This window comes from Geotrypetes seraphini, chromosome 6 (assembly GCF_902459505.1).
Source record: "Geotrypetes seraphini chromosome 6, aGeoSer1.1, whole genome shotgun sequence".
NCBI lineage: Eukaryota > Metazoa > Chordata > Amphibia > Gymnophiona > Dermophiidae > Geotrypetes > Geotrypetes seraphini.
The window spans coordinates 4,085,425-4,111,150 of record NC_047089.1 but is presented as its reverse complement, the minus strand read 5'-3'; the positions used below and the strand labels follow the sequence as shown (position 1 = coordinate 4,111,150).

Genomic DNA, 25,726 nt, shown 5'->3' with positions numbered 1-25,726 from the left:
TACTTGAGAAAATAAAATGTGGTGGTGGTTTTATTACCATTTAGTTCCTGTCTCTTTTCTGCACTATTACTTTCCTATGTACAATTTGTAGTTCCTTTCTACTTTCCCAATTTACTGTTTGTAATCTGCTTTGCGTATATTTATTTATTTAATTAGATTTCTGTCCGTCCTCCTGGGAGCTCAGAACGGGTTACAAGCTAACATTCACAATAGTCTCCCAGTAGAGGTGGTGGAGACAGACTGTATCTGAATTCAAGAAAACGTGGGACAGGCACATGGGCTCGCAGAGAGAGAGGAGGGGATAGTGGATGCTTTAGGTAGGCAGACTGGATGGGCCATTTGGCCTTTTATCTGCCGTCATGTTTCTATGTATGTGATGTGAGCAATGATTGGGAGCCAATGTTCATAATGGAAAAGGGGAGTGACGTGATCCAAAGAAGTAGCATTGTGCAGTAGTTTAACAGCAGTTGAGGCCTTGGAAAGGAAGACCAGAGTAAAGAGAATTACAGTAGTCGAGGCAGAATATAACCATTGCAAGAATGAAGGGGCGTAAGAGGATGAGCAGCATATGAGCGAGTCTGTGCGTGAACTGAGAGTGAGTCCAAGAACCTTAACATGGCCATCACATGCGCAACCAGTGAGCTCCACCCTACACTAAGCTTTTCAGCAGTAGAGTGGTTCTGGATACACATCCTCTATTTCTTCTTAATGTGGTATTGGATTTCTGTATCTACCATTTAATTGTCCTTCCAGCATTTTTCTCAGGCTACATGCTCTTGGGTATTACACAGTCAGGAAGGTAAAATAAAAAAACAGAAGTCTTCACAAAACTTTGTATCTTTTGACTCCTGTCACCTAGTAATGTTGTTGGTAAACACAGAATTGGAGGGCAGATTTCCAGCACCATTTTAGAAAGATTGTAGGAGTCAGAATTTAAATATCCAGGTCAGGATGTCTCCAGCTCCAGTACTATTTTAGAACAGACTCTACTGACATAGAGGCTTTTCTAAAATATAGAGAAATAGACATTTATGCACCAATCCCTCCTGATGGAACCCCCACCCCACCCTGACACATCCCCTGGCAGGAGGGGTGCCCAGTCCCTACTGCTGGAAACCACCCAAAATATCTCCAATAGAAGGGATGCCCAATCCCTCCTGTCAGAACCCCCACCCACTGATACATAAACCCCCTACCCCCAACACTTTCCTGACAGGAGAGATGTCCAATCCCTCCTGCCAGAACCCCACTTCCTCCCCAAGTACCTTATTGAGTTGGCCGGACGGAGGGATGCTTACTTCCTCTGGCCAGCAGGTCCACCTCCACTGATTGACCCATGAGGGGGTGGTCTAAGAGATCTGACAATCAAAATGTTAGGTCACTCCCAGTGCATCCCAGAATGCACTGCGAGAGAGGCCTAAGATTCTGGTTGGCCCAGGTACCTAAGGCCCCTCCTATACATGATGCATTGGGAAGGGGAAGGCCCGCCATTCAGTGGATGCAGGCCTGCATGCCAGAGGGAGTAAGCATCCCTCCGGCCAGCCAACTCAATAAGGTACTTTAGGGGGGTATGGGTGGGCTTGGGAGGGGGGTGGTTTCCAGCAGGAGGGACTGGGCATCCCTCCTGCCAGGGAATGTGTGTGTGTGTGTGTGTGTGGGAGGGGGATTCATTGTCTTGGGGGGGTTTCTGGCAGGAGGGTCTGGGCATCCCTCCTGCCGGGGGATGTCTTGGGGGGGAAAGTTTCCGGCAGGAGGGACTGGGCATCTCTCCTGCCGCGGGATGTCTTGTGGAGTGGGGTTCCGGCAGGAGGGACTGGGGGATGTCTCGGGGTGGTGGCGACAGGAGGAATTGGGCACTCCTCCTGCCATGGACATTCAGGTGGGGGGATCAACTTCCAGGGTTCCAGCAGGAGGGACTTCGCCCCGGGGGGGGGGGTGCACAAGTTTCCTGCTGCAGCCGCTAATCTAAGAAGGAAGATTCCCTGCTGCGATCAGATCAGCAGTTGCATTTTGCTAGCCTACATTTTAAGCGCCTATCGTAGCCCTAGGGAGACGCCTAGGGCTTCTTAAGCTCGCTTCAGGGCACGTCTGTGTGAAACCATGCCCTACGCATCTCCCTAGGCTTGCGAAAATGCCTAAAATGTAGGCGACCCTCATCGGGTTTTTGGTTTGGTTTTTTCTTAAACGTGTGTCTCAATTGGCTGGCTAGTCAGAGGTAGGATGCCTACTGCCACCTACCATCAGGACGCCTTTTATAGAATTTGCCCCTTAGTCCCCTTCTAAAATGGGGAGTAAATATATATGAACTTGCAAGGCCCTTGTCCCAACAAAATATGCCAGGCCACATCCCTTGGTTATTAGCACACAGTTGAGTTTGATACGAGTATGTGCAAATCCCGGCTTTATAAAATGAGGAGTTGGATGTTTCTTTGAGATAAACATTTAAGGGCCAGATGATGCAGGTATCAAATGTGAATAGGGCCCTCATTTCTGTTTTATTTCCAGCCAGGATTAATTCTGGGGATGTGGTAATTTTTGGTTTTCTCCCTTGTAAAAGAGGGCAGGGAGTGAACCTGCTTCTATGCAATCTCATGTAGGCAGAGCAGAGGCAGTGTTGCAGCGTGTATTTTGTAAGATATGCATGTGCGTGCAGAGTACAAATACACATTTACTATCACTATTCACTTCTGACATTTAATAGACGGTCCCTGCTCAGAAGAGCTTACTGTCTAACTTGGACAGACAGACATGACATATAGGGTTGGGGATGCGAAACATTTTGACATTTAATAAACGGTTCCTGTACGGAAGAACTTAGTGTACCTTGGACAGACAGATATGATAAATAGGGATGGGGGTGCAGAACCCAAGGTGAGAGGAGTTAGGAGTTTTGAAAGCAGCAGGTGTAAATTATCTGAATGCTGTTCCCCAACCTGACAGTAAGTTTGGTCAGTTATTCCTGCAGAGTCTCTCTGGGGTTTAGAATCCAAGTTCAGCCCCATAAGACTCTTTATTTATTTAATTTATTTATTTCGATTTATATCCCGTTCTCCCAATAGCTCAGAATGGCCTACAAGCAAACATTCACAGTAGTGTATATTTGGACAGTACAAAGATTATACAGTAGTTCAAGTACGGGGATTATACAGCAATTTAAGTACAGGTTCAGGATGGAGGGGGGAGGTGAGAAGGATGGGGGAGTTTATGGGGTAGATCATAGTTGTCATTTTAGTTGAAGAGGAGGTCTTTACCGCTGTCCAGAAGGTCATCAGTGAGTTCTGTGATCTGAGTTGCGGGGGAGTTGGTTCCAGAGTTGGAGGATGAAGTGGCTGTAGGTTGCCTTTGCAAGCACCTACAGCCGCTTCCCAAAAAAGCAAAACAGTTTTGACCTGTCGGCATTATGTTTTCCTGTTTCCTACTTTTTTATTTGAGGGCAGTCTGTAAGGTCAGCTATCCTGTTGGTTCTGGGAGAACTCATAGTTGCTTACCTGGAAGTAGGATATTACTTCTCACAAAACCAACCCATATGAAAACACTGACACAAAAATTCCTATTCATACTCAGAAGATTATTGAAAGCTCTGAAGCTCTATTTACTCCCCTCCAAGTTGGGCTCCATCCAGTGACATTACCCATCTGTCTATCCTCTGGTCCTTGGAGAACCCTCCTTAATGGTAAGTTGGACAAGTAGGAGAATTTCTGGGGCTGTCACTGCGATTAAACTTAAGCCATAGTTTCATGTAAGAGTTAGAGTCTGACTGTATTTGGTGTTTCTCCCAATAAATCACCCTTTTATTTCCTCCCCCTCAATCCACTTTGTTGATACCAGACGCTGCCTGGCTTTTGGGGCACAGGGTCAGTGACCGTCCGCCTGCCTGCACGGAGAATCATTCCCTCTGGAAATATCCTGGTTTGATGATCTTTTTCTTTTCTGGATCTTCCCCTTCTCTATTTTCCCTCCACATTCCTTGACTAAAATGCACTTAATTTTTCAGCTTTTTACTACTTAGAGCACCTAGAAAGAAAAGACCTGACACACAGTACTAACTCCTGGGGGATGGGGGTCTAAGCTATTTGTTGAGGGGGCCCTGAAATCCTTGTGGTTCTAGCATCACCAGAAAGTAACTGAAAAGGAGATCCCAGCACCCCGATTACTTGAGAGTTTAAGAAGAGCACAATCACTTGCTTTTACTGGTGGGGAGGAGAATGAGAAGGACATCCAAAAGGCTGATGGCTTCAGGGTGCCCTCTTTCATTTGAATGGAGATCCAGGGCACACTGGCATAAACCAATATCAGTGCCTTTTCCATGTGCAGTTAGCTGACATACCTGTGGAGATACCCATGTAACATATGTGGACACTTATAGTTGCCCTTTATACGTTCCTGCCACTTTGTGCAAACCCAGAATTTAGTGAAATAAAATAATAGAATAGACGAGCTGCTCTCAATTCTGCCTGATGTAGGAGTCACAGGGGAGGACAGATAATTCCTCAGACTCTTGTTTTGTTTTTTTCCTTCATCTTTGGATAGTTTCTCTGCTGTCACATCCTGCCAAGAATCCAGGCTTTTGACTCAACTCTCACTCGATTGCCAGGATATGATGTAAGGGAACCCCCTGCCCTATTTATGACTAGAGTTCAGTTAAATTAACTGGCAGCTTTTGACAACTTGGTATCCAAAAGACTTACCCGTCTGCTCACAGCAAGTTTGCTTTAAAGACAATCTTGTATTTGTTCTCCTCTGAATATTGTGTGGTTCAGATCATTCTCAAAACAATTGTAAAAATCCTACAAAGCTGCAGCACCATAACTCCTGTTCCTGAAAAGGAATTGCACTGTGTGGAAAATCAGTGATCAAAACATAACACAATCCTCTACTGATGGTTCGAGAATGGCCAATTGGCTGTGAGATCCAGAATAAAGAACTCGTAGCAGTGGCAGATAACAGCGACCCATCCTCTCACTCTTTCAGAAATAGAATATCCACCTTGATTTCTGTATTTTTACAAAACAAAACTGAACCTAAGATGTTTTTGAATGTAGTCATTTAAGATCTTGGGCTCGGGGATATACTTCGGACCACCATCATTTAAAAGACAGACAAGGTCAAATATAAAACACTGGCACAACCTCTCATTTCAGAGTGGGGTTTTGGAGCTGCTTCTCCTTCAGAGGACCAGTGTCTTGAGAGCAGCTGTGCTCACTTGAGTCCCAGCTTCCATCTCTCTCTCATATACTGGATAGTCATTTGTCAGAGCAGACCAAGCTGATTGAGGTAATTTGTAACACATTGAAATAAATAGGACTGCTCCTAGCTATTGGCCAGTTTCTGAAGGAGTGAGTTTGGCTGCCTGTTCTTTCTGGTTCAAATTCTGCATAAGAGCCAATGCTAAACCAATGGAAACCCTTTCTGGACACAAAGAATTTGCTCAATATTGGGGGTGTTCAAGCACCCATGGAGCTGCCTCCTATGATGGCTCCAGTTATAAGATGTCTTTGGATAATAAGCCATTATTCAGATGATTTGGGGAAATCCACTGCTTATTCCTAGGATAAGCAGCATAAAATCTGTTTTATTTCTTTTATTTCTAAAATTTCTTTACCGCCCATAAACTAAGAATATTCACAATGGTTCAGAGGACAACATACATAAAATATTTTCAGTACACCACATAGACCACTAAAAATAGCAGAAACCCTGCAGGAAAACTACATATCATCAATCTTCAATGATTCTAGAGCACAAGTCATCAAATTCGTCATTGATATCTCTCTTCAAAATAACTTTAAAGGAAGGCCTACATATACAATTGTGTTTACTACTTGGGACCTGGGTTGGCCACTGTTGGGCTCGATGGACCCTTGGTCTGTCCCAGTATAGCAATTCTTATGCTTTATATAGAGACCGTGGAATGGAGGAAACTGCCCAAACTCTCAGCAGTTATCCAGGACAGAGCCAAGAGTCCTTTATTTTCACTGCTGCTTCCTCTTCAGAGCATGTGGAAATGGCATTCTGTCCACATCATCCATCTTGAAGAGCTATTATTTTAAATTCTCTTGCACTCTGTTGCTGTTTCCATTCCACTTTGGTCATTTGTTTTGGAAAAGTGGTTTATCTCATTGTATTGTCAAATTGTTGCCTACCTGCTGCCATGATCATCTACACATTGGTATTCTTACAGTCAGACATCAGCTGAATTAACAGAACATATAACATTTTCTTTGTATACCGTGATACACTGTGAGGATCGATGCAGTTAAAAAAATGATCTAAATACCAGGTTTTTTGCTGATAAGATTTTATTACCACTTTAGGGTTAGAGTCTGAATGTTCTCAGGTCAGTCTCCAGTTTGCACTAGGTTCGTGCTGCTTTAGTAATGATGGTTATGTCTGCGTTAACTGATATCATCCTCTCTTCTCTCTTTAACAGCCCCCAGTTTGTCGGGTACAGTTCGACAGCGCCTGGTGGATTCCCAGTTGGCTCTTGGATCTCAGAGGTTGGTAGAAGGTCATGTACCAGGACAAAATGAATCTGGGCAAGTCGTGCCTTACCTGCCTCCCAGAATGTCTCTTCGGCGAATGCGCAGCCTCTCCCATGGACAATCTTTCAGTTCTGAGGTTCACGGGACCGTCCCATCAGCCACCTCTTCCTCCTCCTGTTCTTCTTGCTCCTCCACCACCTGTACTCCTGCTTGCCATTCACACCCTCTCTATTACCATCACTCCACCACGTATTATGTACAGATGGACTCCATTCCTGACCTGCCCCCTCCTGACATTACTTTGGGGATCCCCTCCTGTTCTCCCAGCATTGGGTATACTGCACCACTTTCTCTTCATTTCTGGTTTGCCATGCACTTTCTGCTTGCTTTGGCTTTGCATCATGCATTCGCTTTTCTTTATTCATTTGGGGATGTTTTGCCTTTTCTTTGTTTTTCATCACTTTACAGTTCTAAGGAAACCGTATTCTTTTTTGGGAAATTGTGATTTTCCTTATCATCCCACCAGACTAGTCCAGATGTTTGAGTTTGTGCTGTCCTTTCAGCAGGTGGAAAATGAGAACTACTGATTTGTGATGTCGTCAGTTAAGAATTCTAGGCAACCCACTGGCCAGTCAGTATTTCTCAGTCTCCAGCAGGTAGTAAGTACAATTCCCATACAACTCTAGTGGTTTGCTAAAGCTTTTATTTACATTTTTTGTTTCCTTGAAACCAACCCTTTTAAGAGGTTAGGGTTTTCTTGTGCCTTGGATCTTTCCCTTAGAGGAAAACTATAAATTCTTGAATTGAATTTCTGCTTAACAGGCAGTTTGTCTAGTAGTTGCCTGTATCAGTGCTTCTTTGATCTTTATTTACACATTGTGGATTACCTGCAGAAAAAAGCTCCTGGAGAGACTTTGGTTTAGTTTACTCTGACAGACTAGCCTCTGTGCAAGGTGATTGTGAAAGCTAGAAGGATGCTAGGGTGCATAGGAAGAGGTATGGCCAGTAGGAAAAAGGAGGTATTGATGCCCTTGTGAGACCTCATTTAGAATATTGCGTAAAGGGGAAGAACTGAACAGCTGAGCATCAGGGGAAGCCCCAAAGCTATTGGTGGCTTTGGGGAGTCCTGTGAATCAGTTGGTGTGGTCTCTGTAATCACCTGAGCCAGCAGGGAGAGCAGAGGCAGCCAGTTCAGCTGCAAAGGACTATGTTTTTAAATGGGCAAAGCTGTTGTGTGCCTCACACAACAGCTAACAGCAGGTTCAGACCTGCTGGAAAATTTTGTGCATCACAAGGAGAGCTCATTTAAATACTAATGGGCTCCTTGTGATGGTTCTCAACTACTATGAGGATTGGTAGCAGCCAAGGAGAACCCTTTTGTGTATTGGGAGAAGAGCTTCTGTGCCAGTAAAACTGCTTTAACGAGTCTTACTGCCACAGAAAGCTCTTGAGCATCGTGGCCTTAGTGACTATCAGATGAGCAATGCTCGGTTTCCTCCAGCAGTTAATGTAGCTGTTAAGTGGGTAGAAGATAAGGATAATAGGTTCTCTGGAGCAGAGGAGAAGCTAGATTTAAATTCAGCAAAGCAGCAGTTTGGACTGGAGGGAAGTTATCCTCTCTGAGGAGGAAGTTCCACCAGGAGAGAATCTTTCTGTGGTCCATTTTATTTTTTGGGGGGGGGTTTGGACTTGGCTGTCATGAGTGGTTTAGAAAGGATAAGAGTGAATCGATTTTTCACCCTTTCTAAAAGTACAAAAACTAGGGGACACTCAATGAAGTTATTGTACTTGGGAATACTTTTAAAACAAATAGGAGGAAATATTTTTTCACTCGGAGAATAATTAAGGTCTGGAACTCATTGCCATTGCCAAAGGATATGGTAACAGCAATTAGTGTAGCTGGGCTTAAGAAAGGTCTGGACATATTGTCTAAATTCCTCTTGCTGAGTTATATAGAAGAAACATGATGGCAGATAAAGGCCAAATGTCCCATCTAGTCTGCCCATCTGCAGTAACCATTATCTCTTAATGAAAACTGTATTTTTAAAATTTCATAAAAGTTTAAATTAAAAAAAAGAAAGGTTTGGACAAGTTCCTGGAGGAAAAGTTATTAAGAGAGACATGGGGGAAGTTACTGCTTGCCCTGGATCGATAGCTTGGAATGTTGCTACTCTTTGGGATTCTACATGGATCCTTGTAATTGTCTGAGATTCTGTCTAGAATCTTGATACTCTTTGGGATTCTGCATGGAATGTTGCTACTATTTGGGTTTCTGCCAGGTACTTGGGACCTAGATTGACCACTGTGGAAACAGGATATTAGGCTAGATGGACTAGGGTTCCCATATGGCTCCAGAAATAGGAAGACGGATTGAGACATCTGTGATTTCAATGGAAGTAAAACCTCCAAGTTTATTATTAGGTTTTTATATACCGCCTATCAAGGTTATCTAAGCGGTTTTACAATCAGGTACTCAAGCATTTTCCCTATCTGTCCCGGTGGGCTCACAATTTATCTAATGTACCTGGGGCTATGGAGGACTGAGTGACTTGCCCTGGAGGACTCAATCCATTCTCCTATTTCTGGAGCCATATGGTAACCCTGAGATGGACCATTGGTCTGACCCAGTATGCCTGTTCTTATGTTTTAGTGGTCTAGTGAGGAAAAAAGAGCTTGGCTTTAAATCCTGGCATGGTACGTTTTTCCTGCAGGTTAAATTTATTATTCCACTTCTTCATTCATTAATTCCCCCCTGGGTTTTAAACTTGCTGTGTGTACTGTACCTTAGTGCAGCCACCTTTTGAACTTCTTGATCCTTTAAGACAGTTTTTCTTGTAGCCATTTGTTCGGCCTTGTCCTATAGAGTAGTGGTTCCCAACCCTGTACTGGAGGACCACCAGGCTAATTGGATTTTCAGGCTAGCCCTAATGAATATACATGGAGCAGATTTGCATGCCTATCACTTCCATTATATGCAAATCTCTCTCATGCATATTCATTAGGGCTGGCCTGAAAACCTGATTGGCCTGGTGGTCCTCCAGGACAGGGTTGGGAACCACTGCTGTACAGAATCTTTTTGGTCTTTTGCAAGGAAAGGTTGTACTTAGACCATTTTTCAGTTTTGTCCTTCTAACTGTATAAGACTATTTTTTAGGATCTTATATATTGAGCATATGAGGAGGATGTTGGCAAATGACAAAGTTGTTGAATAGGCTAGAGTGAGCTTCTACGGCAACTCCAGTTCTTGGAACCTAAGAACAGTACAGGGTGATTTCAGAATACCATTCTCTGGCTGATCTAGTGAGATGATAAGGAAGGGTAAATTAGTTCTTATCTGCTAATTTTCTATGCTTGAATCCCACCAGACCAGTCCAGAACCTACCCATAGTTTTTAGCATCAGATTAGCTTCTGAAGTGTAAAGATTTGAATTTGGCTAGCTCATTATTTGGGATGGATCTTAAGTTTGGAGAGCTTTATCCTTCCTTAGGGCCAGATTCACTAACCTGCCCTATCGGGCTCAATCCAGGCAGGTCTGACGAATTCAGTAAAGGCAAATATGTCAAGCTGGGGCAGTATTTTTTAATTATTTTTTTGTGGGGAGGGGGGGGGGGTTCCTAACATCCTAACCTGTAAAAGATTGTCAGTAACCCCAGGTGTGTCTCTTTTACAATTCTTCATTTGTATTTGAAGCTGGAGCAGCTGCCTGGCCGTGGAAGACCTCACCTCCTCTTGCCCTGACTCTCCTGCTCTCTGCCGCCCTTCCCCACAGTGCAGCCCCGCTTTAAAACCACAGGTTTGCACTGCGGGGAAGGGTGGCAGAGAGCAGGAGAGTCAGGGCAAGAGGAGGTGAGGTCTTCTGCGGCCAGTGTGGGAAAAAAAGGATTTGAAAATTAATTTTGTACTGCTGCTGATTTAGCACTCAGGGAGCAGAGACGGTAGAGAGCAGAGTCAGAACATAAGAAGCGCCATCCCCGGAACAGACTCTAGGTCCATCAAGTCCGGCGATCGGCACACGCGGAGGCCCTGCCAGGTGTATCCTGGCATAGTTTTGGTCCCCATATCGCTCTAAGCTTCTCGTAAAGAGAAGTGCATCACTTCATGCCACTCATAAGGAGATGTACATCTAACTTACCCTTAAATCCTAGAACGGTGGATTCCGCAATTACCTCCTCTGGGAAAGCATTCCAGGTGTCCACCACTCGTTGCGTGAAGCAGAACTTCCTGATATTTGTCTTGAACTTGTCTCCCCTTAGCTTTAGCCCATGTCCTCTTGTCCATGCCACATTGGACATTGTAAATAACGTTTTTTCCTGCTCTATTTTGTTGATTCCTTTCAGTATTTTGAATGTCTCGATCATATCCCCTCGTAGTCTCCTTTTCTCAAGGGAGAACAACCCCAGTCTCTTAAGTCTTTCCTCGTAATCCAGGTTCTCCATACCTTTCACCAGCTTTGTTGCTCGTCTCTGCACCCTCTCCAGCAGTTTGATATCCTTCTTTAGGTATGGAGACCAATGCTGGACGCAGTATTCCAAGTGTGGTCTGACCATCGCTCTATAAAGCGGCATTATGACTTTCTCCGATCTACTCGTGATTCCCTTCTTCTGTCAGGGTGGCAGAGAGCAGGGGGAATCTCGAGGAAGAGGATTTGGGTTTTTTTTTTAAAGCGCCTTCATTTTCCATTTGCAGCAAATTCAACTATCAGCTTCGCAAGAGCTGTATTTTTCCTTTCATATCAGTTTGGATTTCAGGGCAGCATGGAGAAGGAGAGTTGGCAGGGACTTGAGCAACTGGTCCTCACCAGTCGCTTGGTTTCTGAACGGCCAGCCCAGTCGGTGTACCTGAAAAATGTTGGTGAATCACTGCCTTGCTAGATTCGCATGCTATTTTCCTAATTTGCATGCGTGGATCGGATGTGGCCAGAAGGTTAGTGAATCAGGTTGGGGTTGTAAAGGGGTCACAAATCAATCGGTACACGATCAGTTTGCTTAGTGAATCTAGCCCTTAGTTGTTCTCTGTTGAGTGGTTTATTAGTTAGTGTTTTCTATTTAATTGCCTTTTCTGTTCTGCTTTGCTATGATAAATACTGATTGGCCACAGGATTGCATAGAGTTCTTAAGTGATGACCTTACAGCTCAGTAGTATTCCATCGCCACCTGCTGGGAGGACAGCACAATTCCAAACATCTGAATTGATCTGGAGGGACACAAGGAAAGAAAGTTAGCAGGCAAGAACAAATTTACCTTTTCATCTTAAGGATACACAGTGCTGCTGTTCATCACTATGGAATTTAGGTACAGAATGATAATATCCTAAAGAGGGAAAGCCAAACCAATGTTCCTAGGGTTGGCAACTGGATCCAGATTCGCCCCACAGGGTTGATCCAATCCTGGGTTTACTCCAGTGCATGCTGGCATTTGTAGTTTTGCTTTTCTCGTAATGCAGTGGAGAAATCAGATCTACAAGTCCCTGCATGCACGGACTGGATCAACTCTGTGGGGCAAATCTGGCTCCAGTTGGTAACCCTAGGTACACTGGTTCTCCAGGTGACCAAACAGTGTCATAAGGTGCTGGCCAGAGGGATATGTAACTGCCTTAAAAGAGTTTTGACCAGTAGAAAAAGGAGTTGATGATGCTTTTGTATGTCATTGGTAAGAGCACAGCTGGAGTACTGTGTCTAGTTCAGGAGGATAGAACCGATTTTCTTTTCCTGATTCCTCTGGGCTGCCATGCCTGTGTTACCTCCTTCTACCTATCAGTAGCTAAAGTGTCCCAAAGTCTGTCTTCTTCACCCTGGTTATATTTAGCCAATAAGAGCTTAACTGTTTATAACTCAGGAGGGGTTTGACACAAACTGAAGAAGAAACCCAAAAAGCATCCAGGCAAGCAGAACATCAGATGGCTCTTTATGTGGCTGATGTATGTACAGATTGGGGACTAGAACATTTGAGAAATTGATGAATGAGATGGGTTTCTAAAGCTGGCTGCCAATAAGATAAACATGTCCTCAATGGCGATAACACCAATGGCTATGGGGACATGTTTACTCACATTTAAGCAAGTTCCATTCCAGTAGAGTACATGGGTCCCTTCTCCAAGTGGCTTGTCCAGTGACAAGGGTGTCAGTGAGATTTGAAGTCTGGCCTCTCTGATGCTCAGCCTGCTCTGACTATTCTGTTACAAGAACAGGTGAATAGAGCAAACAGGAGCAGGGACCTCCTTAAAGAAGTCCAAATCTGGGCCACTTCCTACTCTGAAGCACTGACTTGGTGCTGGGAATTAGTGAGTAGCAGAAATTGCTGTGCATTTATCACCTGTACCAAGCTCTTAAAGTTGAATGTAGAATGCAGGACATGGCATTGCACTGGATCCCTTGAGAGTCAGGATGCAGGCCTCTTCCTAACTTAGTTTTATCCCCACACTGTCTTTAAAAAAATCAAGTCCTCCAATAAATAAAACAGATTTGAGGTGAACGCTTTGAAATATGAAACAGGAAACGTCCCTCACGCTTATTGGAAGTTTTATTCTATTTCCACAGGATTCCCAGAAGCTAGCCTGTCAAAACCAGCAATAAATGTTTCATGGGATGCTCTGATTCTTCTGCCAGGTTGCTGAATCATCCCACCCTCAGTGCAACATTTACCTGCTTCAATAAAGTTTTATTCATGAGCTATGCTTGTGCTTCTGAGCTGCATGTATGAAGGCCAGAAGAGGTGCATATGAACCGAGTATGTTGCTGATGTAGGAGTATATTAAGCAGCTCTCAGTAGCTCATAGAATTTCATAAGGCCTAGATTGCATTATCTAATCTCCTGGATTATATTAAACAAATTGACTTTAGATATATGGTTTTAGTGGGACCTGGGAACTTCTCAGCTGGTAGAATAAGAATAGCAGCCTGTAGCAAATGCTGCCCAGCTGCTCCATGAGCTGGGTATGGAGTGAATCTGACATCTTGTGATGACACACAGTGCTGTCTGTAATGAGCCATGAATGGAGCAGACATGGAACATTGTTGACAATACAGGACGCCTTGTCTAATGAGCTGTGCATGTGATGCAGAATGCCTTTCTCTAACGAACTCTGCATGGGGAGTGGATGTGACACATGGGGTGGGCAGGGCAACAACTGCCTGTGTTTGGTGTAGTGGAGAGGGACCCTGGAAAGGCTGCCCAACTTAGCTTATTTCCCGTTCCTTAGTAATTCAGTTAAAGTTTGGGATTAAACGAAGAATTTGCCTTGAATGAAACACACTCATTGAAGTTCCTGATACCTTGCAAATCATATTTGCTTTTAAGAGCCTGAAAGACCTGAACCTAGATATAACCATCATAAAACAAGGATCAAATCTGGGAAGGGGGTGGGGGAGGTGATCCTGTCTGATTATGTTAATAAAAAGCACTCAAAACATGTACTAATAAAGTACTGTATAGAATATAAATTGAGATTTTGGGGCAAAAGAAATGGCCCAAAAATGGAGGTCTCGGTTTATATTCAGGTCAGCGCTGATGTGCCCCCCCCCCTCCCGAACCTATTGTAAGCCTTTGCTGGGCCTGCCATGAGATCTGGTAGTCTAGCGGTGGATCAGGACAAGAGGGATCCCTTCGGTCTCCTGTCCCAGCCAATTCTGAGAATTTTTAACTCCCTCCCACCTCCCTTTAGAATCGCTGGTGGTCCAACAGTGAACCGCAGCAGGAACAACCTCCCTTCGCTCCTGCCCACGCAGAGCCGCTAGCTGATTGGCTGCCGCAAGTTCAGTGCTAGCACGTGCTAAAAGCCAAGATGCACATTTTCTATCTAGGAACACTAATTGTGTTAGTATGCATTAATGCTTATTGCAGCTTAGTAAAATGATTCTTTAATGTGATGCCGGACTGTGTTAAAGTGTTTGCAGTATTTTGCCTGCTTGTGTGCAGTTACTAGGAGTGGGTGTTTCCTGCATGTAATGAATAGCAGTTGTGCTAACTAGATAACACAGAGTGAACACAGGAGCACTTAGCATCTCTGAAATAAGAGGCAGTTAATGCTCCTGCATTTGTTTTTTGCAGGTCCTGCACTCTAATGGGAGCAGTGTATGACCTGCAAATTAAAAAGGCCTTAGCACATGTGAAAGTTCTGCTTTAAAGCACATTAAGCCCTGATTTTAGTGCACTTTAGTAAAAGGGCCTCTTAATTAAGATTATAAAACTAGATCTAATCAAACTATACAGCTAACATGACTGAATTTGATATATGCATTATCTAAGCTTTGCTGCAGTTATAAACCTTTGAATTATGTAAAACCGTATTCCCTACACCATCTATCTCCTTAATGCTGTCCTTTCAGACCAATATATCTCACAGAATGAAGGAAAAATACATTATATTACATTAGCGGCTTTTATTCCATCTTAACTTTGCAGTTCTAGGTGGATTATAAAAGAGGTAAGCTGGACATTTCCAAGAGCGATACAGGACTGTGTCTAGGACTGAAATGAAGGATGCTTTGGCATGGCATTAGTTAGTCTTGAGAAAGTTTTTGAATAGCAGGGTCTTTATATCTCTTTGGAAGGTTTTGTAATCAGGCGTTGGTAATAGAATGTGGGTGAGTTGAGCTGCTTCAGTTGCTAGCAATCCGTCATACACTTTTTACATAAAACCATAGCCATCATGTAAAAAGTTGAATGAAAAGATTGGGCTCATTTCCAATCCATTTTATAAGCTTAGTTAAATAAAAACTTAAATTTTGTCAGGTTTCTGCAGCCATACGTAACAGGAACAGAAGAAAGAACCACTGACACATTTGGGGTAATCTGGCTGCTTCAGCTTCCTGAATTCTCAACAACTCCTCGTTTCTTGATCTGGGTGTGTGAGGTGCCAGGCTTCTAAGAGAGCCGTTTCAACATTAGCACATCGTCCCTTGAAATTTTTCAAATGTGATTTTCTAGCAGAACTTAAACAGCATAACCCTCAAAATCTGAACGTCCTTGATCAGAAAAGGAAATATGCCAAGTCTATAAGGAGTTCCAACCTCTGTTAAGGACCTTAGTCTTAGATGGATTCAACATTCATTTATTTCTAAGTCTGTATTTCACAAAAGAAAAGAAAGTCCAAGTTCTAGAATGTTTGCTGCTGGAGAGGATGTAGGAAAGGCAGCTTTGTTTCCCTCAGCTACATTGACAGTGCAGTATCGGAGACCTATCACCAAACATTTCATGACTGGGGGCAATAGGGAACAAGTTCTGATCTTTGTAACTGCAGGACTCTTATTCTCACTTTCACTACAGCACACTTGGAAGTTAGAAGGAAACCTGATGAAGTATATGCATGGTCAGGTAAAATCTCTTCTTTATTATTGACAGAGTTATAAAACAGGGGGTCTGAGCTGTATGTCCTGCTTCTCTAGTGAGAAACAAGTCTGACACACCTGTGAATTTCAAACAGAATCAGAATCTTCAGCGTTCTAAGCCAGAGAATGCAGAAGTCTACACTGTCTTGCACCATATTCATGATCATATCTCCTGGGTGACTGGAAGGGGCTTCCTGTTGTCAAGAGCCGGTGCAACCTACCCCTGTACATCACATGGGGTCACCCTTCTGCGTCCTTGACATTGCTGGAAGCAGTTTCTGAGCTGTATGTCCTGCTTCTCTAGTGTGTCTGTGACACACCTACGAGTCTCAAACAGAATCAGCGTCTTCAGCATTCTGAGCCAGTCACGGAAGCAGAGAATGCAGAAATCTGCACTGTCTTGCACCATATTCATGATCATATCTCCTCGGTGACTGGAAAGGGCTTCCTGTTGTCGAGCTGGTGCAACCTACCCCTATGCATCCTTGACATTACTGGAAGCAGTTTCCTCTTCCTCCGTTCTCAATGTGCTTTTTAAACCCAGCTTGCACAGCCCACAGAAAGTGCTTCCTATCCAGAGGCTGTTCTTCAGAATTAGTCAACTTAGCTGCTTCTGAGCTGGGACTGGAAATCTGAGGATGAAATCTTTTCAACAAAGCAGTGTACATACTGTATGTTGTCTCTTACCTCTGGTGTCTAGTCTAGAGGAATCTTCTAGTGAATTAATTTGCCTGTTTCAATTTTTCATTTTATGGAAACAAAAATTACCCATTTATTAAGAACAAGTGAAAGCAGAAGCTATTGCCAGATCTCTCGCATAATGAAATGTCTTTGACACAGTATTCAACGTATATTTTACAGTGGCTCAACATTTACATTTTTAGTCTCTCAATAATAAGGCCTCGAGCACAGGTTTTATCCTCCATGTTCTCTTGACCATAGTGGAAAACAGTACCTATCCTACATGCACAAGTAACTGATGCTCTACTTTTAACATATATATTTGGTATTTGTCAAACTTAAGCAGGGAAATGTATCTAGGGATGGAGCTGAAGATTGCAATAGTGCACAGATGTATACTTTCTGTGAAGAAGATGTAAAAGTGCATGTATGCTGTGTGTACCTACAGAAGTTGTATATTTCATAAGAGTTGTCATATTAGGACAGGCCGAAGGTCCATCAATCCCAGTCTCCTGTTTCCAACAGTGGCCAACCCAGGTCCCAAGTACCTGGCAGAAACCCGAAGAGTAGCAACATTCCAGAGCTGAGATTGTGATGTCATAATGCCTCATTCCACTAATGCCTAAGAGCCAACCTCAGCAGTGATATCACAATGGCTTGATTGGCCTATACTTGGCTCACATAAGAGCTGCCATACTGGGACAGACCAAAGGTTCATCAAGTCCAGTATCCTGTTTCCAACAGTGGCCAACCCAGGTCCCAAGTACCTGGCAGAAACCCAAAGAGTAGCAACATTCCAGAGCTGAGATGGTGATGTCATAATGCCTCATTCCACTAATGCCTAAGAGCCAACTTCAGTAGTGATGTCACAATGGCTTAATTGTCCTATACTTGGCTCACATAACAAGAATTGGCCTACTGGGACAGACCAAAGGTCTAGCTATTCTAGCCCATTATCCTGTTTCTAACAGTGGTCAATCCAGGTCCCAAGTACCTGATAAGATCCCAAGGAGTAAAACACATTTTATGCTGCTTATGTTAGGAATAAGCAGTGGATTTGCCCAAGTCCATCTTAATAATCGCTTATGGACTCTTCTTTTAGGAAATTATCCAAACCTTTTTTAAACCTGTTTTTATCTCCCCTGAGCCATCTCTTCTCTGGGCTAACTTAAAGAGCCCTAGCCGCTTTAGCCTTTCTTCATAGGGAAGTCATCCCATCCCTTTGATCATTTTCATCGCCCTTCTCTTTACCTTTTCTTATTCCACTACATCTTTTTTGAGATATTGAGACCAGAATTGCACAGAGTATTTGAGGTGCGGCTGTACCATAGAGCGATACAAGGGCATTATATATTTTCATCTTTGTTTTCCCATTCCTTTCTTGATAATTCCTAATATTCTATTTGCTTACTTAGCTGCTGCCGCACATTGAGCTGAGGGTTTCAACGTATCAAGTTTATTAACAAGATTGACAACAAGTGGAGAAGATTGATTTACTTGTTTATTGCATTTTATAATGTTTGTGCTTGAAATTGTGGATGTAAACGATTCATACATTTTTTAAATTAAAAAAAAAATAAAATAAAATTTGATAAAATCGCAGTTTCAAAAAATTCTTTCCCACATGCATCACTTTGCACTTTCTCACATTAAATGTCATCTGCCATTTTGACGCCCAGTATTCCAGTCTCACAAGGTCCTCTTGCGATTTAGAGTAAATCATTTTTATTGATGTACAATTGGCAAATACACCCAGCCATCCATACTCAATCAAACAGCATAACATCCATCCCGGGAAAGCAGCCAAGGGTTCATGGTATCATCAGCTAAAATGAGTTTAACACCAGACCTCTGGCCCTAGGGGAAAGTGACTAAATATAGGAGTCCCAGGTCTGCAAAAATACTTTTTTCCTCCGGAAGGATAATCGGGTATGGCGTGCTCCAAAAGCATCAAGTTATGGAAAACGATTCCTCCAAGCCCAGTAAGCAGGTGTGGTCGCTTGTATCCAGACACTAAGTATGATCTTTTTTCCTATAACCGCAGCCTTCCGGAGCAGCATCCGATGTCTCCGAGCAGACACCCTCAAAGATTCATACCGATCCAAAAGCAAACCCACCAGCGACATGGAAGAGATTGGCCATAAAGCCTTTCCAAAAATCGGAGTACGGCCCTCCAAAAAACTTTCACGCGAGGGCACCCCCAAAAGGCATGAAAAAAAGAATTACAGCTCTGTTGACATTTAGGGCAGGTTGGAGAAGAAACACCCCCGGCTTTATGTACCCACTCCTGGGAAAAATATGCTCTATAGACCACTCAAAATTGACATTCCCTCAGTTCGGCGCTAATAGAAAGAGAGGAAATGCGGTTAATAAGGGAAGGAAAATTCAGAGACTCGACAGGTATACCCAGATCTCTCCCCCAGCAATGCCTCAAAGCCTCATAAGACTGCTGAGGAGAGAGGCAGCGTAGAGCGCCATGCAATGCAGACACCGTCAGGCCACTAGCATTAAACTGGGCAAAAAAGAGATGAAGACGATGGCCCAAACGAAACCGTAGACCCGGACGAGCCAAGGACTCCACATAATGATGAATTTGTTTATAGGCAAATAAGCCTCCCATCCCCAAGGAATGGAGCATGGAAAGATCTCCCCAAGATTTCTTAGCCCCCTGAGTATCCAATAAATGTTCAACATAAAGCAATCCCTCACCGGACCATCTTACAAAGACGGGGTTATCACTGCCAGGAAGGAACTGCGGATCACCCCAAATAGACAACTGATCCAAAACCTGAGGGTCCCCCCCAGCAACCCAACCAGGGCTCTCCAGCAGAAGCGCCAAGAGCGAAGAAGAACACTGAACAGAAATACGGGGGGCAAAAGGCAGACGGGCATCTGGGACAACGAAAACAAATGCCAAGGTTGAAAAAGAGCTGATTCAAAGTCCCGAGAAAGATAATCATCGCAGCATAAGCACCAGTTACCCAAATAGCGAAGCAAGCAGGCCAAGTTGTACAGGCCTGTATCTGGAAGTCCCAAGCCACCGGTCCTCCCCGGGCCAAGCAAATAAGTAATCGAGATCTGAGACTTCTTACCCTGCCAGAGAAAGCGAGTCAACTGCCTATGAAGTTATTGAAGGTCACTACGGCGAAAACAAAGGGGCAGTAACTGAAGCACATATAGCCAGTGGGGAAAAACAACCATCTTATACAACTGAACTCTACCGTAGAAGGAAAGAGGCAGGGACATCCACTGCGCAAAACTACAAGATGTAGCGGCCAACAAAGCATCTACATTAGCACGATAAAGCCATCCCACACAACTCATGAGCTGCATCCCCAAATACTTGAACGAACCTTCCACCCAACATAAAGGAAACCGATCCGGCCACTCCCGACGCACAGAATCTATAGTAGCTAACGCCAAGGATTTATAATAATTAAGCTGGAGGCCAGAAAAATCACCATACTCTTCGAAAAGCGACATAAGAGTGGAAAAGGAAGCCCACGGGGATGTCAAATAAACCAACAAATCGTCAGCAAATGCCGAGATCTTAAAGTCCTGACCTCCAAGACAGACTCCCCGAACCTCCGTATTGGCAGAGATCTTGCAAATCAAGGGATCTAACATGAGCACAAAGAGAAGAGGCGACAAGGGGCAACCCTGTTGAGTACCCCTCTGAATCGGAAAAGCCTATGAGGAAACCCCATTGACCAGCACCGTGGCACGCGGATTATGATACGCTTTCACCGCGGCAATAAAAAAGCCCCCATACCATAATGTTGAAGAGTGCAAAACAAAAAGTCCCACAAAATTCTTATCGAAGGCCTTGTGGGCATCAAAACTGACCAACAAAGAAGGAACCCTCTCACGCTCCACCCACTCCAGGGAAGCCAGAATAGTATTTAAATTCCGAGTGGAAGACCTACCCTGGACAAATCCGACCTCAGGATCCGCAATAAGCGAAGGCAAAATCAACGCTAGCCGGTTGGCCAATAATTTCACAAAAAACTTCACTTCAGCATTCAAAAGGGAGATGGGGCGGTAAGAGGAGGCCTGCAACGGATCCTTCCCAGGTTTAAGTAAAACCACAATCTGAGCTACCTGAAGAGAAGACAGAAGAGCCCCAGCACAGACTGCACCATTAAACACGTCAACTAGAACAGGAGCAACGTCCGTGAGTAGAAGTCGATAAAACTCATTCCGAAAGCTGTCGGGCCCCGCCACCTTATGCAATGGGGAACCTCCAATGACCACCGTTAACTCATCAACCGTGAAAGGGGCCTGTAATCATGCGTTTTGAGTCTCCGACACCACCGGGTGAGAGACCTGATAAAGGTAGAGCTCCCCCGCCAGCACCGAAGCAGGAGGAGCAGCATACAACTCCTAAAAGTAATGTTGAAAAACCGCCGCCAAATCTTCATCCCTGTGGACCAGCCCCCCAGCAGCCGTACGAAGTTGCAGAATAGGGGAAAATCCCTTAGCACGCCGAATTAGGTTAGCCAACAACTTCCCGCTCTTATTAGCATGCAAATACAGTTGATATTTATAATAAGCCAAAGATTTCAGAGCCCAGTCATGGAGAAGTTCCCTCAATGTCAGCTGCGAGGCCATCAGGAGCGCCCTATTTACTCCGGTGGGATTATCCCCTTAGCGGCAACGGTCATCCTGAACCTGGCGTTCCAATCGGAGCACCTGACGATTGTGCCGTTTTAGCTTTCTGCTGGAGTAAGCAAGGATCTCCCCCCACAAGACAGCTTTAGGAGCTTCCCAATAGAGCCTCTTGCGATTTACATTACATTACATTTGTGATTTCTATTCCGCCTGTGCCTTGCGGTTCTAAGCGGATTACAGTTAAAAAAGATCAGGACATTACTGAGAGAATTACATTACAACGATTTAAGTAAATTACATGTTGTGGTATAGAAATACAAGTATAAGATGGAGAAATTAGGTTCTTACCTGCTAATTTACTTTCTTTTAGCTTCTCCAGACCAGTAGAGGTTAACTTTACGATTGGGTATATATCTAATCATGACCAGCAGGTGGAGACTGAAAACAAAACTTTGGGACAGTATATCCTAGCCCCTCCTCTCTATTTCCCTCAGTCTGCCGAATAGCCAAGCAGAACCAAGAACTGGAAAACAACAGAGAGAAAAAACAATACTCCGAAAGGAGTAACAAATAACAAAACCCAAAATGCTGTTGGAAAATGCAGAGGAGAAATTCCCGAAGGAAGAATGTCCCCACAGCTCGCCAGCTAAGCCAGCCGAGCCACAGCCGCTGTTCTTCAATTCTCCCCGGCCCTAGAAAAATACTAGAACCCGCAGCAAAAAACCAAAAACTGCCCGCGCAACAGCCCCAACAACAACAACAACAGACAGGGTGGGGACCTCTACTGGTCTGGAGAAGCTAAAAGAAAGTAAATTAGCAGGTAAGAACCTAATTTCTCCTTCTTTAGCACTCTCCAGACCAGTAGAGGTTAACTTTACGATTGGGACGTACCAAAGCAGTCCCCTCACGGGCGGGACCCCCGAAGGGCCGATACCAGTACACGCTCACCGAACACCGCGTCCCGACGCGCCTGCACATCAACCCGATAATGACGAACAAAGGAATGCAAGGAGGACCAAACCGCAGCCTTACAAATATCCACAGGAGGCACGAGCGACGACTCAGCCCAAGAAGCCGCCTGACCCCGAGTGGAATGAGCCTTGAGAAACTCCGGAACAGGCTGCTGTTTCAGAAGATAAGCGGAAGCAATCGTCTCCTTGATCCAGCGCGCAATAGTAGCCTTAGAAGCGCCAGCTCCCCGACGAGGACCCGCCAGGAGGACAAAGAGACGATCGGACTTCCGGAATTCCTGGGTCCGCTGCACATAAGAGCGAAGGACCCGACCGACATCCAACTTGCGCAGCTGCCGTTGCTCAGAAGAGCCCTCCCGACCACCCAAGACCGGGAGAACCACCGATTGATTGACATGAAAAGGAGAAACAACCTTAGGCAGAAAGGAAGGAACAGGCCGCAAGACGACCCGCTCCCTAGAAAACTCCAAGAAGGGAGTCCTACAAGAGAAAGCCTGCAGCTCAGAAACACGCCTAGCAGAAGTAATGGCCACCAAAAAGACCGCCTTCAAAGTAAGGTCCTTCAAAGAACAGTCGTCCAACGGCTCGAAAGGCGGACGCACCAATACAGAAAGCACCAGATTAAGATCCCAAGAGGGAACCGAGGGCCGTAGGGGAGGCCTAAGCAACTTGGCCGCCCGCAAAAACCTAATCACATCAGGAAGAGCCGATAAACGCTGACCTGACACCAACCCTCGAAAAGCCGACAGGGCCGCAAGATGAACCCGGAGAGAAGACCAAGCCAGGCCTCTATCCAGACCGTCCTGCAAGAACTCCAGAATGTTAGGCAGAGAAGCGCGAAAAGAGGTCACTCCCCGCGCCCGACACCATTCCTCAAAGAGACGCCAAACCCGCACATAAGCCCGAGAGGTAGAAAGCCTCCGGGACCCCAACAGTGTAGAGATCACCTTGTCGGAATATCCCTTCTTGCTAAGGCGACCCCTTTCAAGAGCCACGCCGTAAGACAGAAGGGAGACGGGTCGAACATGGGAATGGGACCCTGCATCAGCAGGTCGTCCGAGAGAGGCAGAGGAAGAGGACCCGCTACCAGGTGCCTCACCAGATCCGCATACCACGGACGGCGAGGCCAATCCGGCGCCACCAGCACCACCAAACCCGGATGGTAAACAATGCGAAGAAGCACTCTGCCCACCAGCGGCCAAGGAGGGAATACATACAACAGCCCCTCCGTTGGCCACTGCTGGACCAGAGCATCCAGACCCTCGGCCAGACCGTCCCTGCGACGACTGAAGAAGCGGGGCACTTTGGCGTTGCCACCCGTGGCCATCAGGTCCATCAGGGGCTGCCCCCAAGCCTGCACTATCAACTGAAACGCCTCGGCGCCGAGACACCACTCTCCTGGATCTAGGAAGTGACGACTGAGGAAGTCTGCCTGAACATTTTCTACTCCGGCTATGTGAGAGGCCGAGAGGTCCAGCAGATGGGATTCCGCCCAAACCATGAGCAGAGCCGCCTCCTGCGCCACCTGAGTGCTCTTGGTGCCCCCCTGACGATTGACATAAGCCACCGCCGTGGCATTGTCCGACAGCACTCTGACCGACTTGCCCCGCAACAGGGAGTGGAAAGCCAACAGCGCCAGACGGACCGCTCTGGTCTCCAACACGTTGATCGACCAGGCGGCCTCCTCCGCGGACCAGGTGCCCTGGGCTGAGTGACCCAAACACTGAGCCCCCCAACCCAGGAGACTCGCATCCGTCAGGAGCACCGTCCACTGCGGGAGATCCAGACCCACCCCCTGAACTAGGTGAGGGGTCTGGAGCCACCAACGCAGACTGCAGCGCGCCAAGCCTCGCAGGGGAACCGGAACATCCATCCCGTGCCTCTGGGGAGACCACCTCCGGAGCAGAGCATACTGGAGAGGACGCATGTGGGCCCGCGCCCACCTCACCACGTCCAGGGACGCCGCCATCGACCCCAAGACCTGGAGGAAATCTCGCGCCCGAGGACACCGGGACGCCAAAAGCAGGCGAATCTGAGATTGCAATTTGCTCACCCGGCCCTCTGGGAGGAAGACCTTCCCCAAGGAGGTGTCGAACAGCACCCCTAGGTACTCCAGACGCTGAGCCGGGACCAACCGACTCTTGGAAAGGTTGACCACCCAGCCCAGCGACCGGAGAAACTCCACCACCCGAGCAGTAACCCGGGAGCTTTCCTGCAACGACTTTGCCCGAATTAACCAGTCGTCCAGGTAGGGGTGTACCAGGATGCCCTCCGACCGCAAGGCTGCCGCGACGACCACCATCACCTTGGTGAACGTCCGAGGAGCCGTGGCCAGCCCAAAGGGAAGCGCACAGAACTGAAAGTGCCGACCCAAGATCGCAAAGCGCAGGAAACGCTGATGAGAGGCCCGAATGGGAACATGCAAGTAGGCCTCCGTCAGATCGAGAGAAGTGAGAAACTCCCCCGGCTGAACCGCCAGAATGACCGACCGCAGAGTTTCCATACGGAAAGAGGGAATCTTGAGAGCCCTGTTGACCCCTTTCAAATCGAGGATGGGCCGAAAAGTCCCCTCCTTCTTGGGCACCACAAAGTAAATGGAGTACCTGCCCGTGCCCCACTCCGGAGGGGGCACCGGAACAACTGCCCTGAGATCTAGCAAGCGCTGAAGGGTCTGGCGAAAAGCCTGCGTCTTCCCCGGAGTCTGACATGGAGAAGCGAGGAAAAAATCCGGTAGAGAGCGGGCGAACTCCAGGGCATAACCGTCCCGCACCACCTCCAGGACCCACTGATCGGACGTGATCTCGGCCCATTTGGGGAAAAATTCGCGCAGCCGGGCCCCCACCGGAACCAAAGGGGGCGCCGGCAAGGCGTCATTGTGCAGGACGGGAAGCGGGGGAACCGGCGGAGGGATTCCCTGCCCCCCGACGGGCCCCCCGAAAGGGCTGCATACGCTGGAAGAACCGACCCCGGGAAAATCCCGGAGACTGGAAAGAAGCAGCCCCACGCCCAGGGCGATACTTGCGAAAATCCCGCAAACGCCCCCGGGCCGCACCCCCCCGAGACGCCGGGCGGGCACGGTCCTCCGGCAGACGGGGAACTTTCGAGTCCGACAGAGTCTGAATCAACTTATCCAAATCCTCTCCAAACAAAAACGACCCCCGAAAGGGAAATTTAGTAAGCTTAGCTTTGGACGCAGCATCCGCCGCCCAAGCGCGCAGCCACAACACACGCCTTGCGGCCACGCCAAAAGCCATAGACTTAGCCGAGATCCGCACCAAGTCATAGAGAGCATCCGAGAGGAATGAGGCCGCCATCTCAATCTTCGCAACCTCCTGATCCACCAGAGACCAGTCGTCAGACTCTCGATCCAAGACCCGCTCCGCCCACCGAAACACGGCGCGAGCGACCAGTCCCCCACAAATAGCCGCCTGGACCCCAAAGCCAGAGACCTGAAAATTTTGCTTAAGGAGGCCCTCCAATTTGCGCTCCTCAGGATCTCGCAAGGCAGAACCGCCCTCAACAGGCACGGTATGCCGCTTGGAAATTGCCGAGACCACCGCATCCACGACCGGCGAAGCTAACGTAGCCCGATCCCCTTCAGGAATGGGATACAGGCGAGCCATGCTGCGCGCCAGCCGAAACGGCGTCTCCGGCG

General features: G+C 46.3%; 1 protein-coding gene across 6 annotated transcripts in view; it reads left to right on the top strand.

The window, feature by feature from the left end:
- STIM1 (stromal interaction molecule 1) overlaps window positions 1–25,726 on the top strand; it is a 245,797-nt gene that overhangs the window by 212,065 nt on the left and 8,006 nt on the right. For 2 of the 6 annotated variants that reach the window (XM_033948363.1, XM_033948362.1), the window contains one exon: window positions 6,431–6,815. In XM_033948363.1, the coding sequence (XP_033804254.1) occupies window positions 6,431–6,815 (385 nt within the window). Of the gene's footprint in view, window positions 1–3,828; window positions 3,910–6,430; window positions 6,816–13,018; window positions 13,155–25,726 lie in introns of those variants that run through there. The other 4 variants (XM_033948366.1, XM_033948364.1, XM_033948367.1 and 1 more) reach the window with 4 other exon arrangements.